Raw genomic sequence first — 14,387 nt, 5'->3', positions numbered from 1 at the left:
AAAGAGCATGTGCTCCAGTGGATGGGAAGGGTTGCATCAAGTGGCCTCTCCTCCTCTTCCTCCACCTTAACATCACACACAGTACAGTCCTCCGAGGTGGCACCCGAATTACCCTTGTTTCCACCAGTGTAACAACTCTCCAACCACCCAACTGACTGTGGGGAACCACAGATGGGTGAGGCTGCAGAGCTGTGCAGTCATTCTATTTCATGGGCATCAGAGGTCTACTTCAAAGATTTACAGACTCAAGAGGAGGAAAGCATCTGCAGCGATGCCCGCATTTTTTTTCACTTGGATCCGGGGCCGGACGAAGTAGGGTCCGAGCAGAATCTATATCCCCCTCACCAGATGTTAACCCCCGGGGTGGAGGTGATTGTGATGAGACTCAGATACCTGAGGTGCACGCAGACTGTACTGTGCTGTCAGGGCAGGAAGAGGAGGAGGGTGACTCTCAGGACAAGGAGTGGCATAACAGAGAGGATGACGATGAGGTTGTAAATCCCACTTGGTGTGAGCCCAGAGGCACGCAGCTGAGTAGCTTAGCAGAGGAGGTGGAGGAGGAGGAAGACAAAGAGGTTACGATGCGGCTTCCCGTACAGACATGGAGTGATGCAACCATGTGGCCAGCAGCGGTTGCGGGTCAGCAGTTCGCAGTGGTGGCAAGGGTTGCCTAGCCTGGGACTTTTTGGAGACCGCAAAGGATGACCCAACTCACGTTATCTTCCAACTTTGTAAAAAATTGAGTAGAGGCAAAAATTGCAATAACTTGACTTCTAGATTCATGAACTGGCACATGCGCGATCAACATGCATTAGTCTGGGAATCTCACTGCACTAAAATGCAAACTAGCGGGCCTCGCCAACCACCGGCCACCCCATCAACCGCATCTGCAGCTTCTTCCTCCTCTGTGACCGTGGCAAGTGTTCTCACACAGGTCTCCGGCCGCAGAACCTCCACTTGTTTACCTGCTATAGTCGGGGTGAGTGAGAGCCCGTCAGCTGTTATGGAAGTGTACATGCCTGCTGTTTTTGACTGATCTCAGACACTGAGCATACTACATCTTTCTCAATCCACCATAACATCTGCCTGCACCTCTCTCACAGTCCCGCAGTTTGTCGTGTTCACCCTACTCCACCCTCTCTCAGCACATCAGCCAGCTCTCGGTCCCACAGTTGTGGTCACGTAAAAGATTGTTTCCTCCTACACATACCAAAGCATAGAGCTTGAACTTCACCATCTCCAATCTGTTGGCCACGAAAATGCTGCCTTTCCGCCTGTTGGATACAGATGGTTTCCGAAAGCAGATGGCCATCGCAGTCCCCCAGTACCAGTTGCCCAGTCGCCATTACTTCTCTAAGAAAGATGTGCCTGCGCTACACCAGCATGTTGCAGACATCATCACCTGTTCCTTGAAAAAATCTATGTCTGCCAGGGGGCATTTCACTACTGACACCTAGACAAGCAAGCATGGCCAAGGGCGTTACATCTCGCTGACTGGGCACTGGCTGTGGGGGCATTCGGAGAATGGGCTGCTCCCCAAGTCTTGGAATCCCCAAGGCTTGCAGGGCGTTTGGGGATGGAGAACTAAACCACTACACACTAGAAGATGGAGAACCAAACTACTAGACAACAGGGGTTGGAGAACTAAACTACTAAACACCTATGGTTGGAGAACTAAACCACTACACATCAGAAGATGGAGAACTAAACTACTAGACAACAGGGGTTGGAGAACTAAACTACTAAACACCTAGGGTTGGAGAACTAAACCACTAGACACCTAGGTGTCACTATACACCAAGTCTTGGAATCCCCAAGGCTTGCGGTAAAAACCTCTGTATCTAACACTTCTTCCACTGCTTTTGCCTCCTCCACCTCCTCTAGGGTCTCCACCTGCACCCTCAACCTCTCCCTTAATAAGACAAGCGTTCCAACAGTGCAGAGAGAATCCCCTCACCTACGTACTGCGCAGCCAGGGCTCACCGCAATCAGGCATTAATATGCCTTGGAGATTGCAATCACACAGCTAAAGAGTTGTGGACAGCTATCCAGGCTGAGTTTGAGCAATGGTTGTCTCCACTGAACTTGGAGCCAGGGAAGACCGTGTGCGATAATGGAGTGAACCTGGTGGCGGCCCTATGCCGGGGCAACCTCACACACATGCCTTGCATGGCTCACATCCTCAACCTGGTGGTACAGCTATTTCTCCCACACTATCCCAGCCTGGATGCACTGCTGCAGAAACCACGGTCGCTGTGTGCTCACTTCCATCATTCGCATGCCGCGGGTCATCGACTTGGATCGCTTCAGAGATCTTTCGGCCTACCGGTTAACTGATTGATATGCGATATGCTGACATGGTGGAATTCAACTCTGCACATGTTGCAGCAACTGTGGCAGCAGCGACGAGCCCTGGTGCAGTATATCATTTAGCATTGCCTTGGCCAACCCAGTACTGACGTAGTGCAAATCACGGATGCAGAGTGGGCACAGATGAAAGACCTCTGCACCCTTCTGCACTGTTTCGAAATGGCAACTAAGATGGTTAGTGCTGACGATGCCATCATCAGCATCACTATTCCGGTCATCTACATGCTGGAGCACACTTTGAATAGTTTGTGGGAGGAGGTGGTTGTCCCATAGGAAGAAGAGGAAGCAGAGGAGGATGCAGAAGGGATAACAATATCTCTAAGTTTCAGACTGTCGTCGCATAGGCGGGTGCCAAAGGACAGTGAATTACAGATAAACTATTAGTGAAGGTGCAGGAACCGAGGAACAAATGGAGGAGGACGAGGGGGAAGAGGTGATGGGCGCGCAACAGTCAGAAAATGAAGAAGATAATGATCCCCTCTCTGTTGTCCGTGGTTGGCGGGAGGGGATGGAGGAAGCAAGGTTGAGTGTTACCCCTCCACCAACACCATGGACTTGAACCTCATGGAAGCACAAGACACATGAGTGCACTATCTGCAACATGATTGTTGCCGGTATTGTTGACATTAGAAATAGTGCTTACTGCTGGGTTGCCACTCTCTGTTAGATCCACGGTACAAGAGTAAATGTTGCCAGATGCTCCCCCCCCTGGAAAGGGACGCATGCATGCTGGAGTATCGAAACACGCTTGTAGACAATCATTAGAGTGGTTCTCCCCAAGACAGCAGTGAGTCACACAGTGCGCACCTCAGTTGTAGTCTTCCAACCGCAGGAATGTTGTCAACGCAAAACCATTAGCAGCCTTGCAGTGCTGGGATCCTGGGTTCCAACCCCACCAAGGACAACATCTGCAAGGAGTTTATATGTTCTCCCCGTGATTGCGTGGGTTTCCTCCGGGTACTCCGGTTTCTTCCCACACTCCAAAGACATACTGTGATGACACAGCTTCTAATCTTAATCAGCCAGATGTCTAGATTTGTTAAGCCAAGAGAAATACACTATTATCTTTGTGTTGACCTTTGAATGTATGTGTTCATTTGTCTGGTCAAGAAGACCTACACCTGTCACTCATCCACCTGTTACTGATCAAAGTTCAAGCTAGAAATGCTGGTCCAAGCCCTGTCCGATGGTGAAATGTGGCTTGGTTTCGGGACCATGCTATTAGCACAAACAGTTTAGATTATGAAATCAGGACTCCTGGATGGAACAGAATATTGCACGAAAGAATTAAAAGCTGAAATGTGGCCTGGTTTCTGTAGCACGCTAGTAGCAGAAAAAATTTGGTTTTCTAATGTGGACCCCTGGATGGAGCAGAATATCAACACAAAAGAATTAAAAGCTCAAATGTGACCTTGTTTCTGTAGTACGCTAGTAACAGAATTTTTTTTATTTTCTAACCTGGATGGAGCAGAATATCAGCACAAAACAATTCAAAGCTGAAATGTGGCCTGGTTTCTGTAGCACGGTAGTAGCAGAAAAAACTTAGATTATCTAATGTGGACCCCTGGATGGAGCAGAATATCAGCACAAAAGAATTAAAAGCTAAAATGTGGCCTGGTTTCTGTTGCACGGTAGTAGCAGAAACAATTTAGATTTTCTAATGTGGAACCCTTGATGAAGCAGAATATCAGCACAAAAGAATTAAAAGCTTAAATGTGGCCTGGTTTCTGTAGCACAGTTGTAGCAGAAAAAATTTAGATTTTCTAATGTGAACTCCTGCCTGGTCAAAAAAATTACCAGCACCAAATCTTTCTATAAACAAATGTGGCCTTGTTTCAGGACCATGGTATAAGCAGAAAGAATATACAGTTTCAAACGTGTACTCCTGCATGGAGCACAATATTAGCAGCACAACAGAGCTATATGCTGAAATGTGGCCTGGCGTCTCTGGACCACACTATTAGCAAAAAGAATTGATCTGCTGGAAGGTCGATTTCACAGCCACACAGGATTATATTTATCTAAACTAGCTGACTGACAAGCAACCGCCTAGCTAACTACCTCACTATCCAGTATCAGCAGCAGGAGCAGCCTCTCTGCGCTGTTACACTGATAAAATGGCGCCAAATCAACTTGTCCGCTCTTTATATGGAGAGGGATATGTGACTTTTTCGGCAGCCAATGACACCAGCCCTTGTGTCTGGATGTTGTGGATGCTTCCTGCGCCCTGATTGGCTGCTGAAATCTCCACACATTGAGTTAAGAAGAAAAAAAATAATAATAACAGTCTGCGGCTCCTCTGACCTCTCCTCACCTCCTGCCCTCATCAAACATGCCCCCCGCTCATCATACAGCACAACTATCCTAGCCAAGGTCCTAAAAAAAACACTAGTGGAAACGTGATCATTTACCGCACTTTGGCCAAATTTTGCCGATTTTGAGTACAAACGATTTGGGTTACAAACACGAATCCGAATGTCCAATGCTTGTGCCGAATTTGAGATTGGCAAATGTTTTCCGAACAAGTTCGCTCATCTCTAATCGTTATGTCCAAACAATCCTTATACAACCTGTACAGAGTATTCCTTTCAATAGCTTTGTATTTGTATGCCTCTTGTCCAACTGTCATATATTTTCAATGATCAATAAAGAAAACATTTTCTTCTAGATGTTTGGTGCGTATGACACTGGATGGATTCAGTGGTGATGACCAAGAGTAAGAATTACCTTGATTACCTTGTTCACTTATTGATTACCTTGTATCACTAATGATTACCTTATTATCTTATTTTAATATACTTTATTATGTTAATCCAACATCCAATAATCCATACAGTCTGGAAAGTTCTTACATTACTAGATTTGACATTCATTATCATGTTACGTATCCTTACAATATATATGTGTATTGAAATTAAAAATGAAGCATACATTGAATTTGACTCTATGGCTCCATTCAGTATTTGGTCAGTATTTTACATCAGGGTTTATCGGCCAAAATCAGGAGTGGAACAATCAGAGGAAAAATATAATAGAAAAACGTCACCACTTCTGAATTTTTCATCCACTCCTGATTGGATTTGGAATACTGACCAAATACTGAACGTGTGAACAAGGCCTAAGACTGATGACAATGATTGTATCAAACAGAGATAATTAAGAGTGAACTCAGTTCCTTTTTGGATGGAGTTGCTAGTAGACAAGGGTAGAGTCCTTATCATACAAATAATCAAGTTCACTGCACACTCCGGTGATGATGCACACAAAATATGTTCTATTGTGGTGGTGGAAGAGATTTCACTGGATTCAAAAGCAGGCAATGGAATATTTCAATGCTTTAATGCCACTTTATAGCAGATGTTTCGACTCTCCCGAGTCTTTGTCACGTTGTCACTAACAAGAAAATCACAGTTGTCAAAATATGGTCTGTAACAGCATCATGGATATAGAGTACAACTAAACAAACAAATAATATTATAAGACCAATTTACATATATACCTCTATACAGAAATAGATATACAGTCAACAATCATTGGATCATGAATCATAGATGGTAGAGTTGGAAGGGACCTCCTGGGTCATCTGGTCCAACCCCCTGCTCAAAGCAGGATTCACTAAATCATCTCAGACAGATATCTGTCCAGCCTCTGTTAGAAGACGTCCATTGAAGGGGAACTCACCACCTCTCGTGGCAGCCTGTTCCACTCATTGATCACCCTAACTGTCAAAAAGTTTTTTCTAATATCTAATCTGTGTCTCCTCCCATTCAGTTTCATCCCATTGCTTCTAGTCTTTCCTTCTGCAAATGAGAATAAATATGATCCGTCTACAATGTGACAGCCCTTGAGATATTTGTAGACAGCTATTAAGTCTCCTCTCAGTCTTCTTTTTTGCAAGCTAAACATTCCCAAATCCTGTAACCGTTCCTCATAGGACATGGTTTGCAGACCGGTCACCATTCTGGTCGCTCTTCTCTGAACTTGCTCCAGTTTGTCGATGTCTTTTTTAAAATGTGGTGCCCAAAACTGGACGCAGTATTCCAGATGAGGTCTGACCAAAGAGGAGTAAAGTCCGATAATGACTTCACGTGATCTAGACTGTATGCTTCTGTTAGTACATCCCAGAATTGTATTTGCCTTTTTTGCTGCTGCATCACACTGTTGACTCATGTTCAGTCTATGATCTATTAGTATACCTAAGGGTATGTGCACACGATGCAGAAATGAAGCAGAAAATTTCTGCATCATTTCTGCATCTCCCTGGCAGAAAAAACGCATGCAGATTGTGCATGCGTTTTTCCTGCAGAATACATGCGGATTCACATGCGTTTCCGCATGCAGATTGACAAGCGCTTTCCAGGCGATTTTAGCATCACCTGGAAAGTGCTTGACAACTAGGTCACACTATATAAATCCATGCAAACAGCATGGATTTATATAGTGTGACCCGAGAGAGTGTATATACTTACCTCCGATGGCCCGCGCTGTCCTGCTTTACACTCCGTTCTCCCGGCTGCCGGCAACTTTGAATTGAAAGACCTGCCGACGTCAGCGTCACATGACCCGTCACATGACTCTGACGTCAGCGCAGGTCCTTCAACTCACTGCAAGTGCCGGGAACCAAGCAGGAGCGGTGCGCGGGCCGACAGATAGTAAGTATATATATATTTTTTATTTTATTCTTGTTTTACAGCTTTTTTAATGGTACCTGGGTGTGGATGAGACTCTCCTCTCATCTACACCCAGGTACCATCCGCACATTAGAACGCGCCAATAGCGCAAGTACAAATGCAGTCTTGCGGAATTGGCGCGTTCTAATGCAAGTCAATGGCGGCGAAAACGCCGCGTTTACGCAAAATTAATTGACATGCTGCGGATTTTTGAGCGCAGCGTTTACGCTGCAGAAAAATCCGCATCATGGGCACAGTACATGCGGATTTCAATTGGGGAACATTGCTGCCCTTCTACCATGCGTTTTTCATGCGTTTCCGCGGCGTTTACGCAACTGCAAAAACGCCGCGGAAACGCATTAAATACACATCGTGTGAACTCAGCCTAAGTCTTTTTCACATGTACTGTTGCTTAGCTCTATTCCTCCCATTTTGTATATGCTTTTTTCATTTTTATTGCCCAGATGTAGTACTTTGCATAAGCTCAGATTATGTCAGCAGGTGTATCTCTCCTATTTAGACATCCAGTATGAAATAGAAATCTGGAACCGTTGTTGTATGAGGAGCTGAGAACAAGAATACATGCTAGAACATGAGTACACCGGTACTTAATATGTAAAGGATGGATGGTAGACTTACCAGTTTTTGTAAAGTAAGGAGTTTAGAAAACATGCGTGGCTTGAAAAGGCAGTCTGGCAATGGTGGTCGCTATAGTAGTGACAGGTAGGTATGGGTTTAAAGGAGAAGGGTCCCTAATGTATGCACGGCGGGCAGAAATGACGTGTTCCCGCTGGGACTGCGTGTGTATGAGGGGAAGTGAATATCACTTCACATATGTTGGTAAATCTACCATCCTTCCTTTTGCATTTTCACCTAAGTACCGGTGTACTCATGTTGTAACATGTATTATTGCTGGACCTGAAATAACAAGCACTTTTCACCTATTGTGTCCCCCCTATTCCCTTGAAGATTGTAAGCTTGTGAGCATGACCCTCACTCCTAATGTTATTGTTTAAACCAGGGGTCTCAAACACGCGGCCCGCGGGCCGCATGCGGCCCCTGAGGCTGCTTTATGCGGCCCGCAGGCACAGACCCCTTGATGATCCCGACCAGGTCCAGGAGGAGCCGCCGACAGCAGCGATGCATTGCCGCACAGAGACTGTTTCCCAGCACTGCATTTCCAATGCCAGCCGCCGGCCAATCAGGGGCCAGAAGCTGATATCTGCGTGTCGGCGCAGCGAGTATGACGTCATTGCCATATGCAGATGTCAGCTGCTGGCCTCTGATTGGCCGGCGGCTGACATTGAAAATGCTGTGCTGGGAGACAGTCTCTGTGCGGCAATGCGGCGCTGCTGTCGGCGGCTCCTCCTGGACCAGGTCGGGATCGTCAAGGCGTCTGACTCTGTGGTGCCTGCGGGCCACATCTGCAGGAAGGCCGCCGAGGGAACGGAGGACAGGTGAGAATCATCTTTTTTTTTTTTTATGTGTGTGAAGAACAGCACAGGGGGCACATAGCCACAAGAGGGGACCTGGATGGGGCACATAGCCACAGGATGGGGACCTGGATGGGGCACATAGCCACAAGATGGGGACCTGGATGGGGCACATAGCCACAAGATGGGGACCTGGATGGGGCACATAGCCACAAGATGGGGACCTGGATGGGGCACATAGCCACAAGATGGGGACCTGGATGGGGCACATAGCCACAAGATGGGGACCTGGATGGGGAACATAGCCACAGGATGGGGTCCTGGATGGGGCACATAGCCACAAGATGGGGACCTGGATGGGGCACATAGCCACAAGATGGGGACCTGGATGGGGCACATAGCCACAAGATGGGGACCTGGATGGGGCACATAGCCACAAGATGGGGACCTGGATGGGGCACATAGCCACAAGATGGGGATCTGGATGGGGCACATAGCCACAAGATGGGGATCTGGATGGGGCACATAGCCACAAGATGGGGACCTGGATGGGGCACATAGCCACAAGATGGGGACCTGGATGGGGCACATAGCCACAAGATGGGGATCTGGATGGGGCACATAGCCACAAGATGGGGACCTGGATGGGGCACATAGCCACAAGATGGGGACCTGGATGGGGCACATAGCCACAAGATGGGGATCTGGATGGGGCACATAGCCACAAGATGGAGACCTGGATGGGGCACATAGCCACAAGATGGGGACCTGGATGAGGCACATAGCCACAGGATGGGGACCTGGATGGGGCACATTAGTACAAGATGGGGAACATTACTACAAGATGTTTGCCATTATTACTATATGATGCTAATTGTAAGACAATATTACTGAATGTGGCCAATTGGGGGAAACAAAATTGTAAAAATCAAAAAAATAAAAATAAAGCATGAAAAAATATTGGGCACTAAAAATGCTGTTTTATATGCAAACTAAAGTAAACACAAAAAAGTGCACGTTTATTATCGCCACATCCATAACGACCCAAGCCATAAAAAAATAAACATGGAAAAAATGTTCAAAAGGTGTATACAAAAAAAAATGGTATCACTAAAAATGTCACATTGAACAAAGAATGCGGCCCCCCAAATTCAAATTTTTTCCATGTGCGGCCCATATACCCAGCCGAGTTTGAGACCCCTGGTTTAAACTATCTTACCTAGTATTGAATTTATTGTCTGTATATGCCCCCGCTTAATTGTAAAGTGCTGCGGAATATGTTGACGGTATATAAATAAAAATTATTATTATTATAGTCCTCAACTCCTCAAACAACAAACGTTCCAGACTTCTATTTCCTACTGGATTTCTAAATAGGAGAGAAACACCTGCTGACATAATCTGAGCTTGTGCTTATCCTCCAATGATTGTTGACTGCATTTCTATTTCTGTATACATGTAAATTGGACTTAATATTATTTGTTTGTTTAGTTGTACTCTATATCCATGATTCCACTACAGACCATATTTTGACGACTGTGAATTCTTTTTAGCGACAATGTGACAAAAACTCGGCAGAGTCTAAATGTCTGCTATATGGTTGCCTTAAAGCATTGAAATATTGCATTGCTTGCTTTTGAAACCTGTGAAATCTCTTCTACAACAATAAAACATATTCATGTGCATCACCACCGGAGTGTGCAGTGAACTTGATAATAATTCTATGTCTGCATAATATTTTTGTTGAGATTATTTCCAAGCTGTTGCAAACTCTTATTTCATTGTTTATTCTGTTGCCCTTAGGATTGCCAAGAACTTGATTTCTTATTTAAAAACAGGTAAATTTGATATTCCAAAATTAAGTAAAATAAAACAATATTCTTCTTATCACATCTGCCATAACTGTCGATGAAAGGTTCGATAATTTAAACATAGACTAACAAGTAATAGATTGTAAAATAAAATATTGTAAAACAAGTAGCCATTGTAACAAGTAAAATATTGTGCATGCTACAAAAACAGGAACAAATCAGCCCAAAACATTTGGGAACCCCAAACCCCACCCACAATGGTAGCCAAAAAAACCCACATAAAAAAATCAACTTTAAAAAAGGTGCAGCTTAAAACAATAAAAAGGCGCTAATGAAAAACACCAAAAACTAGAAAAAAATTTAAAAAATCAAGATGTCTGTGTATGGAACAACCCTAAATCCCATTGTATGATGCTTCTTTAGATTACTTTTTGTTTCACTTGCAATAGGACAACAGTTTAGCTAACTCTCTACTTCTCCCATAATGACTAAAGGTACATTTCTTTAGGATCTTTTTGTGATTTGTGTGTGGTTTTCTTCTTGCTCTCAGCATTAATAGATTTGTACGTGCAAGGAGATGTGCAACAGTGCATCAAATAACAGATATTCTATATTAAGTACCAAGTCAGACAGCCTCTCAATATACGGTGCAAAATTTAACATTACAATACATAGCCTGAAGCAGAATGAAAAAGTGAATTTACTAGGAAATGTATTTATTTTTTAATTCATTTTATATTGCAAAAAATATTATCAAAAGTCAATCTGTATAATACAGACAACATGTATAATATCTCCTGATTCTGCAATGATGACAAAGATTACAAGTTATATTAAAATGGTTAAAAAAAGCTCTAGGGTTTTTTATACTTTAACATTGAGCCATTCCGTGGGAAATACATTTTAAAATGTCATATCCAATGTAATGCCTAAATGTGGTGTGAACTTAGAACTTTAGAAGGCCGTCGTTCAGCCAACAGGTATCTTTCCTGAATTCTTCATGAACCGCTTCTTCTGAGCTTTCTGTCCTCACTAACATATTAGTTTACCTCTTTTTTTATGTGAAGAGCACGAAAAATATTGGCGGGATAGAGACAGGTGCTTTTATACACATTAGTAGAGTTGGTGCAAATTGATTTGCACATCCCATTTAATTGAGAGTGAGAGAGAGAGCAAGGCCACGTTCACACGTTCAGTATTTGGTCAGTATTTTACATCAGTATTTGTAAGCCAAAACCAGAAGCTGAACAGTCAGATGAAAAGAATAATAGAAACATGTCACCACTTCTGCATTTATCACCCACTCCTGGTTTTGGCTTACAAATACTGAGGTAAAATACTGAACTTGTGAAAGTGGCCTAACACTTCTTACATATTAGCTTCTGCAGTTTTTCTTTTGATTAGTTGGCCTGACGCAATGTTATAATTGTAGTGTGATGCATACGTGATTTCACGCTAGACCAACTAATGAAAAGAGGAGCCTATGATGTAGTCAGTTAAAAGGTGGTACTCCTTCTCCTGTGTAGCGACCACAGACCACTGTCATGGCTGATGGAAGGGGATATGCATATACAACCCCTGGCAAAAATTATGGAATCACCGGGCTCGGAGGATGTTCATTCAGTTGTTTAATGTTGTTGAAAAAAAGCAGATGACAGACATGGCACAAAACTAAAGTCATTTCAAATGGCAACTTTAATTTGCATGAGTCCATAATTTTTTCCTCAGAATTGAGTGATTCCATAATTTTTTCCCTCTGCTTGGTCTGAAAAAAATTACCCTTACTGAGTACCACATTTTTTATCTTGATTTCTTTTAGTGTTTCTTAAAGCCCTAAAGTTGCCATTTGAAATGACTTTAGTTTTGTGCCATGTCTGTGATCTGCTTTTTTTCAATAACATTAAACAACTGAATGAACATCCTCTGAGCCCGGTGATTCCATAATTTTTGCCAGGGGTTGTAGAAGCCTATGGGAAAAAATACCACAAACAACACCAATCACAGTGCATGCTATGTTTAAAACAAAATCACAAACCCTAAAAGGTCACAAAGTCACTGTGTATGGAGACTTTTGCATAGTTTCTAAAGGCTTCTGGATGCAGGTTTTTTTTGTTGTTTTTTTTTGCTTAAAAACAATATGAAAAATGCCAAGAGAACACTACACAATTTTTGATCACGCGGTGCTATGGATTTAGCAAATAAAGGCTATTTATTGTATAAGGGCTCGGTCACACCACCATATAGATCGGACGATCACTATCCGATTTTTCATCGGATAGGACACTGACAAATGTTCTTCAATAAGGCAGTGCCGATGACCAATTTTTTTCACTGACAGAAAAAAAAATCTCAGCATTTTTCAGATTTTAGTCTTGTTGAAACTTTATTTTTAACAACTCTTTAGATCAGATCCAGAAGAACTTTGCCAAAAATAGTGTCCCTAACATCACCAAAGTAATGGCACATCGCAAATCCTTTTCACATTGAATACCATTTGATTAGACTTTCTCTTTTAGCTGACAAGAAGTTAGAAGATCCCTTGATCTGGAAGGAGAGGCATGAACAATACATCACGGAGGCTCACTGGTTCAGGAAAATTGGTAAGCAAGGCACACACCAGCGTTTGGAGCTTCATTTTTTGGTTCTGTTGTAGGAACATAAAAACAGAACTTATACAAGAAACAGAATCCTCACACGAGAGACACAAAAAGAGTGACAGAGCCTGCAAACGGAGGCTCAAGTACAAGTTTGAATCTTTCCTTACATGTACACTATTATTTTTAGGTTAGGCTACGTTTCCACGATGAGTATTCGGTGAGATTTTGATGTTGCAGACTTTCTGCTGCATTTCTGCACCTATTAGGTTTTTTTTTTAATTGCGTTTTTGAGTGGGGTTTTATATGTGCGGTTTTTGACACTGAGGTTTGTCTCTTGTTGGTATGTCATGTGTTATTATTTATATAGTAAAATCTGTATGACAAAAAAATACATATACTGTGTATTAAAATCTTAATGTATCTTTAAAGATAACGTAGATCAATACAATATATCTATAAGTGAAAAATACACTATATTTCAACCCTAGATGTGATCCTACCTAGCCAAGGAACTTGACACCCTACAAATATAGCTGAAATGGCTCTCTCGCTCACTGTCATGGTTTAAATAAAGCTGCTTTGTTTTGATACTTCCTGTTATTTGACTTTGACAACATTTTATTGATAGTCATGTGCGGATTATATAAGTTTTTAGTGCATTTCCACATTGGAAACACACTAAACAACGCATGGGTGTTTTTTACCCGTGGATTTTTAGCATATAATATGATTTTATTGGAAGAATCTGCACATAAAACACAGCATACCCACAAGAGATCAGGAAAAAGAAGAGAATTAATGCTGATGGAGCGGTCTTATATCCAGAAGATAATAGTTCCAAGGCCTGTATGTATGTATATTTACTGTACTGTCAGTGTGTTAATATACACAACTATCTCCATCTTGTCCGGTATCTGCTGTTCTGAGTGACGTCACCACTCTTCAAACTTGGTATTCATGACCCAGAAGTGACTATTACAATGTAAGTCAATGGAGTCAGAACAAGGCTCCATAGGCTTTCATAGTAAAAGACTTCCAACTCACACATAGAGGAGAGTGATCCAGAGAGTCTGAAAAGTGGTGATGTCACTCTGAAGAGCAGCAGAACGGTGTTGGATACCGGAGAAAATGATGGTAGATGAGTATATTAACACACTTACACTACACTACATACACGTATACACAAGTTTAGGGAACAAAGTTCATTTGAGAGCTTCTTTAATAAGGAAGTTCCATTTCAGACAAAAAGGATCATGTCAATGAGGAATAATACAAGTCCTATTATGTAGGATGTAGCACCCCGAGGGCTCGGCTGCTACAGGGGTATTGCACCTCAAACCAGAGGTGTGATATTCCACTCCCGGGTAAGGATGGAGTGTGGACCAGGACTTGTTTAGCTGCATGCAACACACACACCCCATTTCCGAGGGACAGGTCAACGGTGCTCCCACTAGACAGAAGTGCAGGCACGACAGCATCTGTCCCTGGCTGGAGTGGGGCGGGGGG

The 14,387-nt window shown here is 43.2% G+C and overlaps 1 protein-coding gene across 1 annotated transcript in view; it reads left to right on the top strand.

Annotated features, from left to right (window-relative positions):
* Positions 1-14,387, top strand: part of TEX11 (testis expressed 11) — a 321,481-nt gene that overhangs the window by 240,264 nt on the left and 66,830 nt on the right. Inside the window, exons 18-20 of the mRNA XM_073642366.1 lie at positions 5,039-5,086; positions 10,277-10,311; positions 12,801-12,884. Coding sequence (XP_073498467.1) covers positions 5,039-5,086; positions 10,277-10,311; positions 12,801-12,884 — 167 coding nt within the window. The remainder of the gene's footprint in view (positions 1-5,038; positions 5,087-10,276; positions 10,312-12,800; positions 12,885-14,387) is intronic.

This window comes from Phyllobates terribilis, unplaced genomic scaffold, assembly GCF_046119375.1.
Source record: "Phyllobates terribilis strain yellow unplaced genomic scaffold, ASM4611937v1 Scaffold_7__3_contigs__length_470593459, whole genome shotgun sequence".
Lineage (NCBI taxonomy): Eukaryota > Metazoa > Chordata > Amphibia > Anura > Dendrobatidae > Phyllobates > Phyllobates terribilis.
Note: the sequence above shows the minus strand (reverse complement) of the source record. Positions and strands in the feature narration are given on the sequence as shown.